We start from the raw sequence: 23,850 nt of genomic DNA, 5'->3' as shown, positions 1-23,850 counted from the left end.
ATTTCATCCAACACAGCAGAATATACATTCTCCTCAGGTGCACACAGAACATTCTCCAGGGTAGATCATATGTTGGGACACTAAAAATTTCTTAACAAATTAAAGAAGATTGAAGTCATATCAAGTATCATTTCTGACCTTCAGTGGTATGAAACTAGAAATCAGTAACAGAAGAAAATTTTGAAAATTCGCAAATATGCGGAGATTAAATAACATACAGCCAACCAATGGATCAAAGAAGAAATCAAAAAGAAATTAAAAAGAATCTTGAGACAAAGGAAAATGGAAACACAACATATCAAAACTTACATGATTCTGCAAAAGCAGTTCTAAGAGGGACATTTATAGCGCTAAATGCCTCCATTAAGAAAAAGAAAGATCTCAAATAAACAATCTAGCTTTACATCTCACAGAACTAGACAAAGAGCAAACAGCCAAAAGATAGCAGAAGGGAGGACGTAATAAAGATTAGAGCAGAAGTAAATGAAATAGAGACTAGAAAGACAATAGAAAAGATCAACAAAACTAAGGGTTGGTTTTCTGAAAAGATAAAATTTCTTACAGCTAGACTAACCAAGAAAAAAAGAGCAACAACTCAAAAATAAAATTATAAATGAAAGAAGAAACATTATAGCTGATACCATAAAAATACAAAGAATCATAAGAGACTACTGTGAGCAATTTATGCCATAATTGGGTAACCTAAAAGAAATGGATAAATTCCTAGAAAGGTACAATTGACCAAGACAGAATCATGAAGAAATAGAAAATCTGAACAGACCCATGTGAAATAAGGAAATTGAAGCGGTAATCAAAAACCTCCCAGCAAAGAAAAACCCATGACCATATAGCTTCATGGGTGAATTCTACCAAACATTTAAACAGGAATTAATGCCAGTCCTACTCACACTCTTCCCAAAAAATTTAAAAGGAGGGAATACTTGCAAACTTATTTTTTGAAGCTAGTTTTACACTCATTCTAAAGCCATATACAGATACTACAAGAACATAGCTGCAAGAATCCTTCACAAAACATTAGAAAACTGAATTCAGCAGCAAATTAAAAGGGTCATACACCATGATCAAGTGGGATTTATCCCTGGGATGCAAGGATGGTTCAACATATGCAAGTGATACACACCACATTACAGAATGAAGGGTAAAAATCATATGATCATCTCAATAGATGCAGAAAAAGCACTTAACAAAATTTAATAACCTTTCATGATAAAAACTCTTAACAAATTAGGTAAATAAGGAATGTATCTCAACATAATAAAGGGCATATATGACAAGTCCACAGCTGACATGATACTTAATGATGAAAAGCTGTAACCTTTTCCTCTAAGATTAGGAACAAGACAAGGATGCCTACTCTCTCCACTTCTATTCGACGTAGTACTGGAAGTCTAAACAAGAGCAGTTAGTCAAGAAAAAGAAATAAAATGCATCCAAATAGGAAAAGAAGAAATAAAACTGTCTCTTCAGATGACATAATCTTATATGTAGAAACCCAAAAGACTCCACCAAAAAACTGTTAGAACTAATAAACGAATTCAGTAAGTTCGGGATACACAATTTATGTACAAAAATCAACTGCATTTCTATACACTAAGAACAAACTATCTGAAAAAGAAATGAAGAAAACAATCCCATTTAGAGCAGCATCAAAAAGAATAAAATACTTAGGAATAAATTTAACCAAAGAGGTGAAAAACCTGTACACTGAAAACTATAAGACATTGATGAAAGAAATTGAAGATACAAATAAATGGAACGATATCCTGTGTTCATGGATTAGAAGAATTAATATTGTTAAAATGTCCATACTACCCAAAGTGATCTACAGATTCATTGCAATCCCTAGAAAAATTGTAATGGCCTTTTCCTATTAATAGAAAAAAAATTTTGTGTTCATACAGACCACAAAAGACACAAAATAGCCAAAGGAATCTTGAGGAAGAAAAATAAGGCTGGAGGCATCAAACTTCCTGAAATCAACCTATATTTCAAAGCTATAGTAACCAAAATGGGATGGTACTGGCATGAAAACAGACACCTCAACCAACAGAACAAGAGAATAGAGAGCCCAGAAATAAACCCATGCATATTCAGTTAGCTAACCTTTGACAAGGAAGCCAAGAATACACAACAGGGAACAGATAGTCTCTTTAATAAATGGTGTTGGGAAAACTAGATATCTATGTGCAAAAGAATGAAATTGGAACCTTATCTTACATCATACACAAAAATTAACTCAAATGGATTAAAGACTTAAATACAAGATCTGAAACCGTAAAACTCCTTGAAGAAAACAGGGAAAAAACTCCTAGACATTGGTCTTAGCAGTGAATTTTTTTATTTGCCACCAAAAATCACAGGCAACAAAAGCAAAAATAAGCGAGTAAGACCACATTCAAACTAAAAAACTTCTACACAGCAAAGGAAACAACAAAATAAAAGTGCAGCCTGTGGAATGGGAGAAAATATTTGTAAAAAAAAAAAAAAAAAAAACCCAAATAACTTGATTTTAAAATGGGCAAAGGACATAAATAGACATTTTCCAAACAAGGTATGCAAATGGCCAAAAAGTATATGAAAAGGTGTTCACTGTCATTAATCATTAGGAAAATGCAAATCAGAACCACAGAGATAGCACCCCACACTTGTTAGGATAACTGTTATCAAAAACACAAGAGATAACAAGTGTTTGGTGAGGGAGTGGAGAAAAGGGAACCATTATTCATTGTTGCTGGAGATGTAAATTGGTGCAGCCATTATAGTTTATTTTTTATTTATTTTTATTTTTAAATTTTTTTTATTGGAGTATAATTGCTTTACAATGTTGTGTCAGTTGCTGCTATACAACATAGTGAATCAGCTATACGTATACATATATCCCCATATCCCCTCCCTCTTGAGCCTCCCTCCCACCCTTCCTATCCCACCCCTCTAGGTCATCACAAAGCATTGAGCTGATCTCCTTATGCTATACAGCAGCTTCCCACTAACCATCCGTTTTATGTTTGGTAGCGTATATATTTCAATGCAACTCTCTCACTTCATCCCTACTTCCCCTTCCCCATGCCAAGTCCTCAAGTACGTTCTTTACGTCTGCGTCTTTATTCCTGCCCTGCCATTAGGTTCGTCAGTACCATTTTTTTAGATTCCATATATGTGCTTTAGCATATGGTATTTTTCTCTTTCTGACTTACTTCCCTCTGTATGACAGACTCTGGGTCCATCCACCTCGTTACATATAATTCAATTTCGTTCCTTTTTATGGCTGAGTAATATTCCATTGTATGTATATACCACATCTTCTTTATCCATTCACCTGTCGATGGATATTGAGGTTGGTTCCATGTCCTGGCTATTGTAAGTAGTGCTGCAGTGAACATTGTGGTACATGTATCTTTTTGAATTATGGTTTTCTCAGGGTATATGCCCAGTATATGCCCAGTGGGATTGCTGGGTCATATGGTAATTCTATTTTTAGTCTTTTAAGGAGCCTCCATACTGTTCTCCATAGTGGCTGTACAACCATCATGGAAAAAATATAGAGGTTCCTCAAAGAATTGAAAATAGAACTGTCACATGATTCGCCAGTCTCACTTCTGGATGGATGGAGATCTGCACCCCCATGTTCATTACAGCATTATCCACAATAGCCAAGATATAAAAATAACCTAAGTGTCTGTCAACAGACAAAAGGATATAAAAGAAACCCATTGTATATGTTCAATGGAATATTAATTATTTAGTCCTTTAAAAACAAGTCCTCCTATTTGTTACAGTACGGATGAACATGGAGGACATTATGCTAAGTGAATAAACCAGGCACAGAAAGACAAATATGTATGATCTCACTTCTGTGTGAAATCTAAACTCATAGATGCAGAAAGTAGAAGGGTGGTTGCCAGAGGCTGGTGGTGGGCGACGGAGGGCAGGGCATGGAATGGGAAGACGGTCAAAGGGTACAAAGGGTCAGTTGTAAGATGAATAAGTTTTGGAGATCTTATATACAGTATGGTTACCATATTTAATAATACTGTATCGTATACTTAAAATTTGCTAAGAGTGAATCTTAAGTATTTGCACTACAAAAATACAGTAACTATGTGAGATGATAGATGTGTTAATTTGATTGTGGTAATCTTTTCATAATGTATATGTATATCAAATCATCACATTGTGCATCTTAAATATATACAATTTTTATATGTCACTTATACCTCCATAAACCTGAAGGGGGTGGGGAAAAACAGCACTGGTAAAAGACATTAACTGGCTGATGAGGAAACCGGTAAGATGATAAAGCTGGCTCAAAGAGCGTTTTGAGGAACTGGGTATTTATAGACATTTGAAAGGAAATGTTAAAATAAGATGGCTAGGTTAAGTACAAAACTGGTTAATGTCCAGTAGAGCAGTAAAAATCATGTCTTGAGGTTATCTTTTCTCCCAGACAGAACATCACTAGCAGACAAGAACTGTAACTCAGTATATCATTTCAGAATCAGAGTCCTTAATTAACAGTTAAATTGCAGCATCAAATGAAGATACATTTCCACAGGTAATTAAATAATCCTTGGGTGAGTTTGGTAGACATTGGCAATATAACATCAACACTACCTGCTATGATCTCTTGGTTTTATTTCCAAGTTTTTGTGGTAACAAAGTAAGCAAAAATAACTACTTGTGAAACAGAGTTGCTAACTATATTTATAAGCATTTAAATATTGGTGCTTTTCCATTTAAATACTTAAAACTTCTCCTTTGTTGAAACGTTCAACTCCTAAGCCTATAGCTATCATTTTCTTAATAAAAATTTTCTTTCAGCTACTCTTAACTTTATTAAATTTCAATTGGTAAAGGAAAATATTTTTGTTGAAGAGATTTTATAAGGGCCTTCTGGTTTTCATGTTTTTTCATTCTGAGCTTCATCTTTCAGAAATGTTTGATTATTTCAGTTTACTAATAATTTTCATTGCCACGGTATCTTATACAGTGTATCATGTTTTCCTATTTATTTAAGAATGCTTCAAATCCATATCCTTAAATCAGGTTTTCTCTGCCATAAAATTCATATAAATGACTTTCATAGAACTTTTATAATTTAAAATTTAGTATTAATTATAAATTTGTAGGGTTATACAAAATTTTTTTTCAGTATTATATGAATGTGTTAACTCTAATTCTCTCAACTAATTAAATCAGTAGATTGTTCACACTGTAATTTTTAGAACTTATTAAACATTTAGTTGTTTAGTGATTTAGAACTTGAATGAATAAACAGTGAAATTGTAAACTGTCTCCTTTCACTGTATTCTCCAGCATCAAGCTGAAGAGAAATTGTGTCCTTTTTGTTTGATTGGTTTGTTTGGCACCAAAATAATAATAAATGAAAAAGAAAATCCCTTGGTGAAATCTTTTTAAATTGCATTGTAACATTTTTATTTATATTCATCTTCAAGTACTTTTTTCTAAGACACATTATAAGGAATAAGTTATAATAACCAACTTTATTATAACACATTTCAGTCTTTACTTGTTAGGACTAAATAACTATTGATGATTGAAACATTGAGGTGTCAGTGGATATAGAAGAAAGCAGATTAGTGTGGTTTTAACCAGGGCTGTGCAGTGTGGACCCGCAGTTTGTGCCTTGCCCAAAGGCAGGGCGAGAGGCCTGAAATTCAGCCTGCTTTCTGCTAGCCAAGCTGTGGGCTTTTTTCGTACTTGAGGAAGAAGTGCTTTTCCTGTTCCAACCTGCTGGCCCAACGGGAGCACTTTTTTATAATTAGTACAAAACGCATTATAGTGTATGAAAATGTTGGCTTAGGACCTGATGGTTAGCATTAGTCTTTTGTCTCAACAAAATATCTACAGCTCCTTTCATAGCAGTAGAAAAGTCAGCTGGGGAGAAAAATACTAATAAGTAAATTCTCTCATTCCTAAGCAAAACAGTAAAAATTATAAGCCTTAAGAAATTCAAGTAGGGAATTCCCTGGTGGTCCAGAGGTTAGGACTCAGCGCTTTCACTGCCAGGGCCCAGGTTCAGTCCCTGATCGGGGAAAATAAGATCCCACAAGCCCGCGCACACGGCCAAAAAATTAAAAAATAAAATATGTATCTTATTTAAAGAAAGAAATTCAAGTAAACTTGTGAAATATGAAATTGATAAATGTTACCTTCAGTTTACATTTATCCTATAGGTACCCAGTCGTATTTGAAGAGGTGCTAAATTGTTACCAGTATGTTTTCGCTCATTTGACTAAGCAAAAAATTAAATACATAAAACCACTTTCTCATTCTTGTTTGATAAGATCACTTCACTATTATTGTAGTTTATTTGAATTTTGTGTAACTAGATGGTAAAATGCAAACTCTGAAACTCTTTAGACCTATTTGGACGTTCTTATCCAACCATAGTGATAGAGGATTTCATTTTCAAATGACTATGGCCACATCAGTTGTTTACAGATTTCTCTTGGGGGTTCTGGGTATGGATGAATATTGCCATTTTAGGGGACGTATTGTAAAGGATAGTATTTCTTGTCATTGGTGTAAACCAAATTTTAGCAAATTCATATTTTAGTAAATTTAATTTAAATAGTGCATATTCCATGTGGCATTCTGCCAGCCAGTAATGAACCTGGAAGAATACAGAGTGCTTTTAAAATTCCTACCTTTCTCCCCATAAAAGGGAGAGTGTTTTTTTCCTTCATAATAAATTCACCTCTCTGCACAAACAAATGAGTGTGTGTGTGTTGTACTTCTATGCATCTTAGAAGTGGAAAATGCGTAATTTTTTATTGTAAATGCTTGAAATGAAATTTCTACTTTTTGAGAAATACAGTATTACTGCTAGGGTTTAATTAGAGTTAATAGACTTAACAGAAGTTAATTTACACATGCTGGAACGCTCATCAATATTATGTGATCACATGACTTTAATAGTTTCCATGAGAAATATTAGCTACAGTACAAGCAGTTTTTGTGACCCATATTACCATTTGCTTGTTAATTAGATCTGGGGGGGCACATCTGCAGGCTGTCTTCAAACACATTCATGTGTACACACACACACACACATGCTCTCTCTGAAAGATTTATAGAAGCTTTGAAATTCACAGTCCTATAATGAAAAATTATTTAACTTAAATGTTAGTTATTGCTATTTTTTATTGAAGTATAATTGACATGCAACATTATATTAGTTTCAAGTGTACAACATAGTGATTCAACATTTATACACATTGTGAAATGATCACCACAATAAGGCTAGTTACCATCTAAGCTATTGCTATTATTAACTCTTATTATTGAGCATTTGATATGTTCTTGGTATGGGCGAGCACTTAAATAAATTAACACATTTAATCTTCATAAAAACATGAAAAGTTCAGCTCCATCTCACAGCACAATATAGATTTCCTTGTTCATTTAGTTGTAGCTCTGTTTCCTTGGTTACAGGGAATATTTTCTAGCAATTTCTATAATACAAACAACTCTGATTATGTACTACTTGCAAATGGATTGAACTCTTATGCTGAAGTGGGGTTTTTTTGTATAGTTTAATCCTCTATAAAAAGTAGCAGTTTTGAGAATATTTAATAACCATCCTCATCATCTTGTAATAGGGACTTGCTTTTATAGTAGAGAAAATTTTGCGTAAAACAAGGAATATATAACATAAATTATATTTCATCTAGAAAATTAAGATTTTGGAGACTAACACCTGTGGTTTCCAAGAGTGGAAAAAATTTTCAACATCAGTTATCCACCAATATGCTTAATCATCGTACATTTTCCTAGGAAATTTTACTTTCCATCTTCCATCATATCATTCTCATCACCCTCCATCTGAACAAAACACTAGTTAAGAGCAAGGAACTAATATTTTAATCTTTCATACCTCTTTTTAAAATCTTTTTAACTCTCTCTTCTTCTAGTACACATAAACAGTCTTCTCCTTTCTCACTTACCAAATGTATGAAATAAATTACCTGTCCCCTGTGATAGACAATGAGAGGTCTGGAAGTAGACAATGAGAGGTCTGGAAGCTGTTAAATCACATGGCTCTTAGCTCTTCTGCTAAGTCACACTGCAGCTTGAAGTAGCCATTGATAAGGGCAGGGCTAAGGAGAGCCCCACCAACGCCAGGAGAAAAGAGAATCCAATCTCTCTGGCTTCTGATGACCCACTTTGGTTTCTAATGAATATTTTTATTTATATTTTTTATTTTTTTAACATCTTTATTGGAGTATAATTGCTTTATGATGGTGTGTTAGTTTCTGCTTCATAACAAAGTGAATCAGTTATACATATACATATGTTCCCATATCTCTTAGGACTTAGGACTGTAGAGTAACAGTTGTATTGGGCCAGGTCCGGTTGGCTTGAGGAATGATTGGAAGGACCTTCTACTTCTCAGGATTTGGGACCTGGACACCTAACAGCAGAAAATACCCTAGCCCTACGTCAGCTATTCACTAGGCGTACATTCTAAAATTTAAAAACTATTTCTAATGTCAAGAGCTCTATGTGCTATAATTTTCTAATGTTGCTATGAAATATGTAAGATTTAGTTTTAGGAAGAGCCTTGATTGCATAGTTAAATTAATATGATAATTTTTTTCTTCCAGTTTTGTTGAGACATAATTGATGTACAGCACTGTAAGTTTAAGGTGTCCAGCATAATGATTTGACTTGCATACATCATGAAATGATGACCACAATAAGTTTAAGTGAACATCCATCATTTCATAGAGATACAAGATTTAAAAAAGAGAAATTTTTATTCCTTGTGATGAGAACTCTTAGGATTTACTCTCTTAACAACTTTCATATATAGCATATATAGCATGGTGTTGATTATGTTTGTGATGTTGTATATTATACCCCTAGTACTTTTTTATCTTATGACCGGAAGTTGGTATGTTTTCACTGCCTTCATCAAACTCCTTCATTCTTCCCCTGCCTCTGATAACCACAAATCTGACCTCTGTTTCTATGCATTTGTTTGTTTGTTGTTTTGAACTATAATTGACCTACAACACTGTTAGTTCCCATTACATAACATAGTGATTCAGTATTTCTATACATTTCAAAATCATCACCACCGTAAGTCTAGTTACGATCCATCACCATACAAAGATAGTACCTATTAATGACTGTATTCCCCACAATACATTTCATCCCCATGACTCATTTATTTTGCAACTGGAAGTTTATACCTCTTAATCTCCCTCACCTATTTCTCTCCTACCCCTGAACCCCTCCCCTCTGGCAACCACCTGTTTGTTCCCCAAATCTGTGATTCTGCTTCTGTTTTGTTGTGTTTGTTCATTTGGTTTGTTTTGTAGATTCCACATATAAGTGAAATCATACAGTATTTGTCTTCCTCTGACTTATTTCACTTAGCATAATCATCTCTAGGTCCATTCACATTGTTGCAAATGGCAAATATGGCTAAGTAATATTCCATTATCTATATGTAGACACACACCACATCTTCTTTATTCATCTAGTGATGGGCACTTAGGTTGTTTCCATATCGTAGCTATTATAAATAATGCTGCAGTGAACATAGGGGTGCATGTATCTTTTCTAATTAGTGTTCTGATTTTCTTTGGATAAATACCCATGAATGGAATCGCTAGATCACGTGGTAGTTCAATTTTTAATTTTTTGAGGAATCTGTATACTGTTTTCCATAGTGGCTGCACCAGTTTACATTCCCACCAACAGTGCATGAGGGTTCCTTTTCATCACATTCTCGCCAACACTTGTTATTCATTGTCTTTTTGATAATAGCCAGTCTAGCAGGTGCGAGGTGATATCTCACTGCAGTTTTGATTTTAATTTCCCTGATGATTAGTGATGTTGCACATCCTTTCACGCGTCTGATAGCTATCTTGTATGTCTTCTTTGGAAAATGTCTACTCAGATCCTTTGCCCATTTTTAAATCAGGTTGTTTGCTTTTTTGATGTTGAGTTGTATGAGTTATTTGTGTATTTTACATATTAACCCCTTGTTGGATATATCATTTTCAAATATCTTCTCCCATTCAGTAGGTGGCCTTTTCATTTTGTTGATCGTTTCCTTCACTGTGCAAAAGCTTTCTAGTTTGATGCAGTCCCATTTGTTTGTTTTTGCTTTTGATTCCCTTGCCTGAGGAGACATATTCAGAAGAATATTACTAAGACCAGTGTCAAAAGTGTACTGCCTATGTTTTCTTCGAGAAGTTTTATGGTTTCAGGTCTTACATTTAAGTCTTTAATCCATTTTTTTTTTTTTTTTTTTTTTTGCGGTACGCGGGCCTCTCACTGTTGTGGCCTCTCCCACTGCGGAGCACAGGCTCCAGACACGCAGGCTCAGCGGCTATGGCTCACGGGCCCAGCCGCTCCGTGGCATGTGGGATCTTCCCGGACCGGGGCACGAACCCATGCCCCCTGCATCGGCAGGCAGACTCTCAACCACTGCACCACAAGGGAATCCCTGCGCCACCAGGGAAGCCCTCCATTTTTAACTTATTATTATACATGGTGTGAGAAAGTAGTCCAGTTTGATTCTTTTACCTGTAGCTGTCCAGTTTTCCTAACATCATTTATTGAAGAGGCTGTCTTTTCCCCATTGTATATTGTTGCCTTCTTTGTTGTAGATTAATTGCCATATAAGTGTGGATTCACTTTCTGATAGTTCACTCTTAATGTATAGAAACTCAACAGGTTTCTGTATATTAATTTTGTATCCTGCAACTTTACTGAATTCATTGTGAGGTCTAGTCGTTTCTTTGGTGGCATCTTTAGGATTTTCTATGTATGGTATCATGTCTTCTGCAAAGAGTGACAGTTTTACTACTTCCTTTCCACTTTGGATTCCTTTCATTTCCTTTTCTGATTGTATGATTGCTATGGCTAGGAGTTCTAATGCTATGTTGAAGAAAAGTGGCAAGAGTGGGAATCTTTCCCTTATTCCTGATCTTAGAGGAAAAGCTTTCCGCTTTTCACTGTTGAGTATGATGTTAGCTGTGGGTTTGTCACATGTGGCCTTTATTATGTTGAAGTATGTTCCTTCTGTACCTCCTTTGTTGAGAGTTTTTATCATAAATGGATGTTGAATTTTGTCAGAAGATTTTTCCCCGTCTATTGAGATGATCATATGAGTTTTATTCTTCAGTTTTTTGTATCACATTGATTTGTAGGTATTGAACCATCCTTACATCCCTGGGATAAATCCCACTTGATCATGATGTATGCTCCTTTTACTGTATTGTTGGATTTGGTTTACTAATAGTTTGTTGAGGATTCTTGCATCTATGTTCATCAGTGATATTGGCCTGCAATTTTCTTTTTTTGTGATATCTTTATCTGGTTTTGGATCAGGGTGATGCTGGCCTTGTGGAATGAGTTTGGAAGTGTTCCTTCCTCTGCAGTTTTTGGGAGTAGTTTCAGAAGGATAGGTGTTAGCTCTTCAATAAATATTTGGTAGAATTCACCTGTGAAGCCATTTGGTCCTGTACTTCTGTTTGTTGGGAGTTTTTTCTTATTACTGATTCAATTTCATTACTGAACTGTTTGTATTTTCTATTTCTTCCTGATTCAGTATTGGGAGATTGTCCATTTCTTCTAGGTTGTCCATTTTTTGGGCATATAATGGCTTGTAGGACTCTCTTATGATCCTTTGTATTTCGTGGTGTTGGTTGTAGGTTCTCCTTTTTCATTTCTGATTTTATTGATTTGGATCCTCTCTCTTTTTTTCCTTGATGAGTCTGGCTAAAGGTTTATCAATTTTGTTTATTTTTTCAGAGAACCAGCTCTCAGTTTCATTGATCTTTTCTATTGCTTTTTTTTAGTCTCTATTTCATTTATTTCTGCTCTGATCTTTGTGATTTCTTTCCTTCTTCTAACTTTCTTGTTTGTTTGTTCTTCTTTTTATAGTTCTTTTATGTGTAAGGTTAGGTTGTATTTGAGATTTTTCTAGTTTTCTGAGATAGACTTGTATTGCTATAAACTTCCCTCTTAGCCTTGTTTTTGCTACTTTCCATGGATTTTGGATCACTGTATTTTCATTTTCATTTGTCTCCAGGTATTTTTTTATTTCCTCTTTGATTTCTTCAGTGATCCATTTGTTTAGTAACGTATTGTTCAGCCTTCATGGGTTTGTGTTTTTTGAAGATTTTTCTTGTAGTTGATTTCTAGTCAAGGCATTTTGGTTGGGAAAGATGCCTGATATGATTTCAGTCTTCTTAAACTTACTGAGGCTTCTTTTGTTGCCCAGCATATGATCTATCCTATAGATTGTTCCATGTGCTCTTGAAAAGAATGTGTATTCTGCTGCTTTTGGATGGAATGTTTATATACATAAATTCATATATTAAAAAATATATATATATATAAGTCCATCTAATCCAATATGTAGTTTAAGGCCAATGTCTCCTTATTGATTTTCTGTGTGGATCTGTCCATTGATGTAAGTGGGGTGTTAAAGTCTCCTACTCTTACTGTGTTACCGTCAGTTTCTCCCTTTATGTCTGTTAATGTTTGCTTTATGTATTTAGGTGATCCTATGTTGGGTGCATATATATTTAAAATTGTTATATCTTCTTCATTAATTGATTCCTTTATCATTGTGTAATGTCTTTCTTTGTCTCTTGTAACAGTCTTTATTTTAAAGTCTATTTTGTCTCACTTAAGTATTGCTACCCTGACTTTTCATTTCCCTTTACATAGAATACCTTTTTCCATCCCCTCACTTTCAGTCTGTGTGTCTTTATATCTAAAGTAATTATTTTTAATGTCAAATTTATGTTTCTCAATCTTTTAAATGTCTTCTAGAACTTTTGGTTTACTGAGTTCCCATATGGCTTTTAAGGCTCTGAAAAAAATAGCTCCCTAATGAGTTTTGATAAAGTTTCTTCATGATTAAAATAAATTTCCAGTAACATTCATGAATTTGAATGTGATCCCTGAGATGTATCACATGACTGAGAGTAGAAGAATGCCATTGGACACTATAAATGTTTAACCTAACATCATAGTACAGTTAAAAATAATCCCTCCTAGGCTTTTTATTTAGAATGCCAACTGTAATCCCACTGTTGGTCGCTAAGTCTGAACCTCCCATTGGAATGCTGACCTCAGAAGGGCTGAAAAGTTTGGATGCTGTATAATCTCTCACATTCTTCTTAAAAATAATTTTCATATGTTGTCACATAATGTTTATAAATTAGAGATTATATATTGAACTGAAAAACACCTGGTAATGTGAAACTTACAAAGAAGAAAATAGTTTAAGTTAGAGTTTCTTTTTTCTAACCCCTAAACTTGCATTCAGCTTAGTATGTTCCACAGTCAAACTATAGCCATTGTAAAGCCTCTATTCATGCTCCGGTATGACACATCAAATAAAGAGGATCAATAAAATTCAATTAACTATGGTTTCTTCAGAATTGACAACTACAGTATAATGAAATCAACCAAAGCAGATGAAATGGTAAATCTGATAAGAAATCGATTGAGTTTGTCAAAGTTGTTTAGACCTAGCTTAAGGTAAGTCTCTTGACCTCCCTTGCTCTCAGTTTTCCCATCTATGAAGTTGGAAAGTTGATCTAGAGGATCTCTAAGGTCCATTCCAGCTCAAAAGTTCTATGGTAATAATAGGTAATACATTTATTTTTTAAATTTAAAATGGTCCAGAAAGGTACATAAAGCTAAAATTTCTTCAGTTAGTGCCTCACCCTGCTTGGACATTGGTGTGGTTGAAAGTTTCAGCTTTGTCTCTTATTTCTTCATATGCTGACCCATGGACATCGATAGACCTTTTGGGAGAGGGTGAGTAAAACTTTATTTGTAAACTTCTGTTTCGAGAGACTTCCATATCTTAATAACTGTCCTCACTTTGATCATTTGGAGCCTGGTATATCTTTTGTCCTTTCCTTTTCTTCTCTTCCATTTGTTCTCTGTCTCTGGTGCGACATAGATTCTCTGGCTGCACTTTCCTCTGTTCCCTCCGAAGCACAGATTTCAGATCCGTTCGCACCAGAACCTACTCCTCCTGCTACAGCTGCTGAAATTGCAACTACTTCAGCCTCTGCCTCAACTACTACAACTGTCACTGCTGTCACTGCTGAAGTGGATCTCTTTGGAGGTTAGTCAGTCGCATCACTTTTCTTTTATTTTCCTTCCAGGATTGCTAGCGTTAAACCATTTAAATCTTTTACATGATAGAACATGGCAGATAGATAGAACATGCATGGCAGAGTGTTTAACTACTTTTAAAATGTTTATTCATATATATTTATCTTTGCTCAGTTTGTCAACTTCATATTCATTTAATTTTAGTGATTATAGAGCAAAGGTTGCAAATGCTTTGGACCTCTTCAATTTTCTCCTTTTTGCGAAGTTAGGATTTAAGCTGCTATTAGAACTCTTGTCCCGTATATGCTCCAGCCCTGCAGTATCTATAATAGCGGTACCAGATCTTTCTATCATATTTAGAATTGGTTTTTGGCATTTTTTTAGATTTGAACTAGCTGAGAGAAAAAAATGTTTGGGGAACATGAGAGGAGAAATCCTGGCCTAAGTTGTTTTTTAAGATTTAGGAAAAAAAAAATCACCTAAGTGGAGTTCAGATCTAGAGGTCTCTGAAGAGAGGTTAGGGATATGTCCATTTTTGCAACTTTTTAAGCTTGTTCTGTCCAAGCAAAAACTTGGATCATCTTTGGCTTCAGAACTTTGAGAGATCACTGGAGTCGGCACTTGCAACGCTGATTGAAAACAGGTTTATATCAGACTTTGAAACGATTGTCTGAAAATATTTTTTCCATGCAAATGTAAATTCTGACACAGAGTTGATTTACAGCTGTAAGCTTCAGTCAAATATCCTACACTCTGTCAATATAGTATGTCTGGACCTGATGAACCATCTGAAACCAGTTTATTTACATCTTCCCATTTTGAGTGGTGCTAATGTCCAAACCTGGAGAAGTGCTCATTTCACACGTGCACACTGAACAGTGTTATAGTCATCATAGTTTTGTGTTTCTTCGTTACCGTATAACATCTTTCCCAGGGCGTTTTGAGAGTATGGTAAAGAAATTGGAGGAAGCAAATGATAAGGGGTGGGGGCAGCAGAGATTTGGCAGGCTCTGGTGGCGTTAACGTATTCCCCTGGGAACATACACTTACACACTGTCACATACCACTGTGCAGCATGCAGTGCCCCAGTCTCTGAGGCTTGCCAACGTTGTCTAAGACAAGGAATACTCAGCGGGACACAGCATCGTTGCCTCTGTTTCATGCGAGGAATTTGCTCCTGCCTTGCTGCACTGCCATTCTGTTGCTCTTCCAAATCTATTACAGGAGAAATCCGGGGTTTTTTTTTGTTTGTTTTTTAAAGTAGGAGAAGGGATTTGCATACTCTTGAATAATTTATTATGAGGAGTCATCCACTAGAGAAAGTTAGTCTTTCAGTTATGCCTCTGTAACTTTTGAGACCAGAAATTAAAATATTAGCTTAAATTTATAAAAACCAACTTCTTCACCCCATCCTTCCTACCTCCATTATTGGTCTTGAGTATGGATGGTTTCTCATAGGCTTATGTTCAGAGAAAAATTCAAGGAAAATATGGACGGGTTGGATAACAATTTTGTACATAAGCATTTTTATTCCTTTAGCTATTTAGATTTTTGTTTTTCAGTCCATTTTAAGGAGCTTAATTGCCTATAAGAAATCAGTCAACTCCATCTTGCTTCTCTCATGGTCCTGCCTAAGATATTTCTTGGAAATATTCTTTGTGTCGTTATGCTGTTTGTGTTAATCATTTATTACTGCTTTGATGACAGTCATCAAGCAGAAGAATCTGTATGTTTGAGAATATTTTCGTGATGTCAGTCTTTCTACCCTGAAATACAAATTTAAAAGGTCAGTACTGTAGAAAATCATATAATTTAATGCCAAAGAATGGAGGCTGTCCTTTAATTTCACCAATACCCTTTCTAGTCATCTGGATGGAGGATAAGTAAAGATGAGTACATCTGCAAATCTCATCACAATTATTTTTACTAATCTTTATAGTTCTGTAAACTGTCTCCCGGCCTCTGATAGCTATAAAATCTCTATCTTTTATGTTCAGAAATCTATATGTGTCACTGTCTGTCTTGTAGTTTTCAGTGATACCCCCTGATTTCTTTCGTGTTCTTTATGGATTTATAAGGAATCATTTAGAGGTAAGATTTTAAATTAAAACTTAAACTAAAATCTCTTTGGTCGTGTTGTGTGGCCATTTTTTAAAAATTTTGTATCTCTAAAATGGGCAAGTGGTAGAACTTTTGAATAATAAGAGCACCAGTTATTTATATGACTTTAAAATATGCCCCTTTGAGGTTTTATGTAGCATATATAGCAGTATTAAGTAGATTTCTTTAGAAATAAGCTTAATGAATTTTAATTTCTGAATAATGGCTAATTGTTTAATTTCAGGAATATGAAATACTGAAATGTTAAATTTTTCTATGTATTTTAGTCTTGTATTTTCATTACAAATTTGAAAAATACGGAGTGTCTGTTATTTTAAAATACTCAGATTGATACCCACATAATGTTTTAGTCGTTTCATGTAAGTCATTAAAAAAAAATTTTTAGAAACATTATATTTACTAAATGCTTATTTTTTTAAAGGGAACTTTTAAGAAATGAAATCTGCCTTCTGCCTTCTGGGGTCAGGCAGAACAGGACTGCAAGGCAGTGTTATGCTTTAAAAATTTAGTAAAACTTACAGATATTGATAAAGATAAAACACAGAATCCTTAAAGGCATTCTGTTTTTCACTGATGCAAAACTCTACTAACAACAGCACATTCGTTTGTAACAATACAGTTTTTTTCTAAGGAGTGCAATGCTAAATTGATGCTAATTCCTCTACATGTTCACCGGGGTACCCTTTCAGTCAACTGTTAATTTGTGCTCAGGCCTCCATGATGGTAGGCTGTGAGCACAGAACCAAGTGGCTGGAAAACCAAAGAACTTGCCTCCCAAACCTGACTTCATTTGAACAAGTTGGTTAACCAAGTTCATCAATCTTCCTTAACACCAATACTTAAATATAAGCACTTACAACTAGATTTCATGTAAGAGTCTTATAATCTGGGACCTTTGGGGAAGAAAATGAACTGGAATGGTGACTCTTGGGCTCAAGACGCTGAGAAGGATTGAAACCTTTGTGCCGAGTATGTGATTTAAAGATGGTGTGTGTGCCTGGAGAAGACAGGGAGAGGAGTTCAGGCTGGAGAAGACAACAGCAGTAAGAAATTTTTACAAAGGTAGTCAGTCACATGATAAAAAATGAGGGAGAAAATTCTTCCTAGATTGCCAGAAGGAAGAGAAGGCTAGTCTGCAGCAGTGTCAGAGACTGGTTTGCTGAGTAAGGCTGGACTGAGTCCGTAACAGTAGAAAAGCAGGAACATGCATTTCCTGGAAGTAGCACTGGTTGGTAATGGGCAGAATGTAGACCTGAACTGCAAATGGGTAACAAGGGAATGAGAACTAGATTGGAGATTGCTTTAGCTTTCAGTGCTGGAAGGATAATGCTGCCATCGATGATGAAAGAAAGCTGGGTAGCTAAGAAATTTGCTGTTTTTTTAAACAAAATCAAAATTATCTTATTGTCTCTGACAGTCCCGGGGAGTCTAGTGGGCTCAGCTGGATGGTTGTCTCTCAGAGTCCCTTTCGTGGCTACAGTCAGACAGTGGCTGTGGGGCTGGGGTTATCCAGTCTCTCTCATTCACATCTCCATCAAATGGGCTGGGAACACTTACCAGCTCGGGGCTGGAGCAGCTGGGGCTCCTTTGTTTAGGAGAAGTGTTGACAGTTGATGAGTTAAGTTTACAATGTTTAGTTTCAGAGAAGCATTAAAAGGAGATGTCTTGCTGACCGGGAATGGAGGGACACCACCTCTCCTAAAGATATAGCTACAAATATGGGTTTCACCTACGTACACAGAAATCGTAATTAAGGAGGCCAGCCTGTGAATATTTGTTTGAACTCTAGCACTGATATAACTGGTGCTTATTCCATCCTGCAAGGAGGGGACAGTATAGTAGAATGTGGCACAGTTCATAACAGTAGACCCCGCCACTTGACGGACCTTGGTCACATCCTCAGACTTTACAAGTTTCTGTTCTCTTATCTACAAAGTGGAGATGATAAAACCTATATCACAAGAAAGTTGGAGGAATTAAATTTAATAACGCAAATAAAATATTTACACAGCGACTGGCACATAAATAGTGACTGCTATTACTGTTTCTATTACTTCCAATGGGATTACCATCAGTTCCAAATTTTCTAAGAATGAAAAGAAAGAAAACAGACCTGACAAAATATTTTCAGCCCTCCCATCCTCCTCTTAGAGTTTTCTTGTGGTCTTCTGCCCCAGCTGTTAGGGCTTTCAAGTTGCTCTAAGTCCTCTGTGATAGTATTCTTAGCATGGCATCTGAGGAGGTGTGTCTGTCCTATCCCCTGGTGTGTTTTTCCTACTCCATTATTATTATTCAGCCTCTCCCCTGACTGCCCTCTACTCAGATCATATATATATTCCCTCAGTGTAGCTGTGGGAAGCAGTCAAATCAAGCTGTAACATATGCTTGTCCCCTTGTCCCTTCTAGGGGTATTTGTGTTTTTGTAAAGGACCTTTTAACTCCAGCGAGTCTCTAATGTTTAATGTTTGTTAAGGCCGGGCTTCAGGACGTTACCATCATGTGTCTCATACTCAGATCAGTTTGGAACACGCTGGGTGAACCTGAGAAACAAGTGTCTCGACTGCAGGACTTCCTACAGCCCAATACACCACATAAATCTCTGAGAAAGTGGGTATACTGTGTAGCATTTCCCAAGCATGTTTGACAAATTCTTTTTAATGGCTAGAGGAACAGTGTTCTAGGGAACACTGGTAGATACTGCAGAAGGTGGTATTTTAGGATGGGAAATCTAGCAGGTCAGTGGCAGGTTCTTGTTGGTCCCTACCTTCTAGAAATTTCTTCTAGGCAAGGCATATTTATGATGGCTTCATTCCTTCTGTAAAGGGTTTCTTTGAAAGCTCCAGGATTTTTTTTTTTTTACCATAATTAACATGGTGTGTTGACAAACACATTGGGAATCATTTGTACACATCAGCCACTGATAAATCGGACATTTATAAATGGAGGCTGCGTGCATGTTAATGGATCTACTGTATATTATTATAATCTACTATAGATAGTTATACACTTGTAGTCTTAAAACATGAAACTACATCTTTAATCTGTTGAAAATGGATCATTGACCACATAACTGGAGCAATTCAGTATTTGAAAACAACTATAAATTTAAGTCAAAATAAAGGCATTATGGTGTCATCTCCTAATTTTTTTTCTTTAGTTCTTTAAAACAAATCCTTGGTTGTGTCTGAAAATGTTTTTCAGGGATAGTGAAGATTTAACTTTTATGAACATTTAGTATACCTTTCATGTTAACAGTGTAATTTTGTCTGTAGTAGACTGTAAAAGAACATGTAAACTAAAATTGTTTGCATCATCATCATATATTTAATTTTATTGGGCTTAAAGAAGATATCCATGTTTGCTAGAAACCACTAGTCAGAGACATCATAGTAACAGTATATAAATATTACCTGGACATGAAAGATCGATGTCTTAAATTGCATAATAGTTATTTTTGTGTTTTATTTTTCACATCCATTCCTTCCTAATGATACATAAAACATGCTTCTCAGAGCCCTTATACAATGAGAATCTTGTTACCTTTTGGATCCTCACAGGCCTCAGCAGGATCAAGGCTGTACCACTTGCATGTAACCAACATGAAGGGGTGCCAAGAGTCATTGTCTTGTGACCGCCAACAGTGCATGGGCCATAAAAAGGCGTTTCAAGCAATTCATGTTGTATAAGGGAGCCTTCTTTGCAATTTAACTTGGTTCTTTTACTACATTTTTCTTCTCTTTTTATCCCTTTCATTTCTGTTGTTTTAAAACCTGCACCCAAGATGCCTTTGCAGCTTCTCCCGGGGAGGCCCCTGCAGCATCCGAAGGGGCCGCTGCGCCAGCACCCCCGACCCCTGTAGCTGCGGCGCTTGATGCGTGTTCAGGAAACGGTGGGTTTCCAGTCCTGAGCCCGTCTGTTGTCGTTCTGTCCTGATGTGAAGCTCCCGTAGCTAGACTTGGCCCTATGTGTTTCTAATTTTGCTTTCTTCTGAGTATAAAGTATCACTCATCGTAACGGAATAAAGAATGCGGGCACTTGAAAACATTAAGAAAACGAAGGGCATCCTTATCAAAATTGACAATTTCTCAAGATTGACAATTTTTGTCAGTGCAAGTATGCTCTCTTAATGTTTTTTTGTTTTTTTGTTTGTTTCCCTGTAATGCTGTATTGTACTCTTTTGTAACACTGAGTTCCAATACGTTGGCATGTTTTCATGAATTTTCCAAGCTACCAAATTGACCAGATTAAAGTAAGGATTTGAATAACCATCTCTGATCCTAGACTGTAGGCTAATCTGACAATACTCTGAAGTGTTTCCGTTTCTGAACTTCGTGGTGCCTACTACATTTTCTTTTCTCTTTAGAAAAACATCCTAATGACTGACCCCTGCTAATAGGGTAGTAGCTCAAAGCAGGCCGCCTAATGCCTAGCTCGCATGTGAATATCTATGCCAGGTGTCTCGTACCTATAGTTTTGACGCCTCTCTGTTGTCTGTTTCCTTACTGATGCCGTATGTGTCTCCACTTTCCTTTCCCCAAGACCCCTTTGCCCCATCTGAAGGTAGTGCAGAGGCTGCACCCGAGCTGGACCTCTTTGCAATGAAGCCACCTGAGACCAGTGTTCCTGTAGTTACCCCTACAGCTAGCACAGCCCCTCCGGTTCCCGCCACCGCTCCTTCTCCTGCTCCCGCCGTCGCAGCTGCCGCCGCTGCCACTACCGCTGCCACCACAGCTGCCGCTGCCACCACTGCCACCACCTCTGCCGCCACCACCACCGCTCCTCCTGCTCTAGATATCTTTGGTGGTAATTTTTTTTTGTCATTGTCGTTGAACTCTTTCCACCTGGTGGATTGAATTCTGGTCCTTGTGATGTACTGCCTCCGCACCTCTGTCTGCATGGTGACTGTGTCATTAAATGGTTCTCCAGCAACCATTTGCAGCTCGTTTCAGAACCCTCCAGAGTGCTCATGCACAACTGGAAAGTGATGCTGTTTCAGGCGGGTTTGTCCAGTGAGTAAAGGCATGTGTGTTCTTGGTCTTAGATTTATTTGAGTCTGCTCCCGATGTCGCCCCCGCGCCTAAGCCAGATGCTGCTCCTAGCATAGACCTGTTTGGGACAGGTAAAGCCAACTCCCGCCTTTCTTTACACTAATTTGCCTAGATGTTTTCATGACTAAGCCCTTTGTCCTCACCTGTGATAATGCACTTGTTAGACTTGTGACTTTGATTTCAGCTCTCTACTTACCTCTGCTTGGTTTTGGTTTGTTTCACTTTTGGAAGATGCTTTCTCCTCTCCACCACAAGGGGCCTCTCCCGTGCCTGAGAGTTCTCTCACTGCTGACCTCCTATCCGGTGAGTGCTTTTGCCAAGGTGAAGCCTTCCGAGATGTCTTGTGGGCCTCATACGTGGAGAGGCAGATGCGAAAACACGCGGGTTCGTCTTGAGTTCTTTTACACTCAAAACTCACTTTACAATAAAAAAAGTCTCATTTTGTGTCCATCCCCAACTGATGAGGGTAAATATTTCAAATCTACTGCCGATTGAAAAGAGAAAACCTCTTTTTCACACTAAAACCTCTGACCTCAGGAGTCAAAAGTTTTATTTTCTTCTGGAAAGTATGTATTTTTAAATCTGTTGGCTTTTCCTTAACTGTTAAGATTGTCTACAGTCTTCGGGCTATTCAACATGAAATCTCAAGAAGCCGTTTGTCGAGTCTCATGATTTCATTTTCCTTTGGGTGACATGCACTTTGTCCTGTTCTGTGCTTTGCTACAGTGGATACATTTGTAGCACCATCTCCTGCAACCACTGCCTCGCCAGCAAAGGTGGATTCTTCAGGTGTGATAGACCTTTTTGGGGGTGCGTATCTCTCCTCCTTCAACACTCACAGAATCTTTTTTTCCCTCAGAAGAGTTTTTAGATCTTCTGTTTCATGATACTTGGTCTTTTTTCTTTCAACTATGTGAAGTTATTTCCATCTTTTAAATGTAAACTTACGTTCAGATCTTTTCCATTTGTCATCATCATCTACATGCTCATCAGTTCATCATATTTTTTAGTGCATGTCCTAAGAAAACCAGATCATTTTTCATTTGAAGTCTTTTCATTTGAAGTCTTTGTGTTTTTAATTTTTTGTTCGTCCTAATGTAGAATCAGCTGATTGGAGTTTCCTTCTACTGCTCTTCCTTAGTGATCCTGATCTGTTGGCTAAATCAACATTTCTAAGCTCTTAAAAGCAGTATAAACATAGATAATTCAGAATATAAAAGACATAAGCCAGTCAGAACTGAAAGCATAAGCTCTAGCTGTCATACATTATTCTATAGGGTTTATTTATGTTGCGTTTAATGTTTCTAAATCCTCCCAGAGAACTGGAAGAGATTTCACTGATTTAAATGCATTTTCCTTTTCCTGTGTGTTATCAGAAGACAGGCAGATGTACTGAATTAACTCTTGAACTACTCATTTGGATGATACATTCGAAGTCTTCTATTAGCAGTAAATTTATAGGGAAAAGTCCAGGTTTGAAGTGATTTCTTCATGAACGTCTATAAATGTGTATGCTATGGGGTAAAATACCATCCTTAGCAAATTAAACCCACACTGAGTACCTATAGTACATTGACACATCATGGAATTCAAAGATGTCACAGTCTGTGACATTCAGGGGCTCAAAACTTGTGCAAATAAACCCTGAAATTTAATATATAGGTACAAGTAGGGCTGCTGCTGTTTGAATTAAGTTTGTTAAATTTTATTTAATAGAGTTCTAAGTGGGAAGATTCTTTCATTTTACCTTTGGGCAAAAATTTTAAAAACTTTGATCCTGTTTGGATAGGAATTAGAATTTACAGAATTTAGTCCCAAAGTTTTATTCTTTAAAAAAAAGAAAAAGAATTCTCCTACTCTTACAGAGATGTTAATTCTTAAATAGCTTAGAACTCATCTTTTGAGAGGATAAACTGGTCAGAGCATAATTCAGTCCACTAAGTGATTTAACACATCCGCAGGAGACAAGCTTAACTCACAGAGTGTCATGTCTGTGCATTTCTCGGGCAATCACTTCCCTTACTTGCTGTACTTACTGTTTACACTCTTTTACTTTTTTGCTGCATAATGGATAATGGGTAGATGCATTTGGAAGTAGTGCTTCTGAACCCCAACCTGCATCTCAGGCTGCTTCTAGCTCGTCAGCATCGGCAGACCTACTAGCTGGTAATTAATTACATTTACATAAAATGGTGTTTTGTTAAAGTTAAGTTTGGGTGTATTTTTATAAGTAACAGATATTATATAAATTTCAAGGTGCATGTTTTCTTTCCCTTTTGAGACATGAAATTGAAAAGCAAGACATTGTGTAACAGAAGGTTGATTATTTCCCAGGATTTGATGAAATTGGTCTTAAAATCACAGCTGTACACAAGCCACCCCTGTGGCTCCTTGGGTGCTCTTAGTATGCGTTACTTTCAGTTAGCACATTCTGTTTTCGTTTATTAAGGAGGTAATGTGCTTATGTAGCAATTTTTATCTTGTATTGCCCATGCCCACCTTTTTTTTTTAAGGAATTTGTGGGGAAAAGTACCGT

General features: G+C 36.4%; 1 protein-coding gene across 1 annotated transcript in view; it reads left to right on the top strand.

The window, feature by feature from the left end:
- The window catches only part of SNAP91 (synaptosome associated protein 91), a 158,640-nt gene that overhangs the window by 100,794 nt on the left and 33,996 nt on the right, over positions 1–23,850 (top strand). Inside the window, exons 14-20 of the mRNA XM_033867520.2 lie at positions 13,825–13,839; positions 13,988–14,155; positions 20,048–20,155; positions 20,806–21,069; positions 21,308–21,385; positions 21,546–21,617; positions 23,397–23,480. Of these exons, the coding sequence (XP_033723411.1) occupies positions 13,825–13,839; positions 13,988–14,155; positions 20,048–20,155; positions 20,806–21,069; positions 21,308–21,385; positions 21,546–21,617; positions 23,397–23,480 (789 nt within the window). The remainder of the gene's footprint in view (positions 1–13,824; positions 13,840–13,987; positions 14,156–20,047; positions 20,156–20,805; positions 21,070–21,307; positions 21,386–21,545; positions 21,618–23,396; positions 23,481–23,850) is intronic.

The sequence above is a fragment of the Tursiops truncatus genome, chromosome 12 (assembly GCF_011762595.2).
Source record: "Tursiops truncatus isolate mTurTru1 chromosome 12, mTurTru1.mat.Y, whole genome shotgun sequence".
NCBI classification, from domain to species: Eukaryota; Metazoa; Chordata; class Mammalia; order Artiodactyla; family Delphinidae; genus Tursiops; species Tursiops truncatus.
The sequence above is the reverse complement of the archived record's forward strand: the minus strand, read 5'-3'. Positions and strand labels throughout refer to the sequence as shown.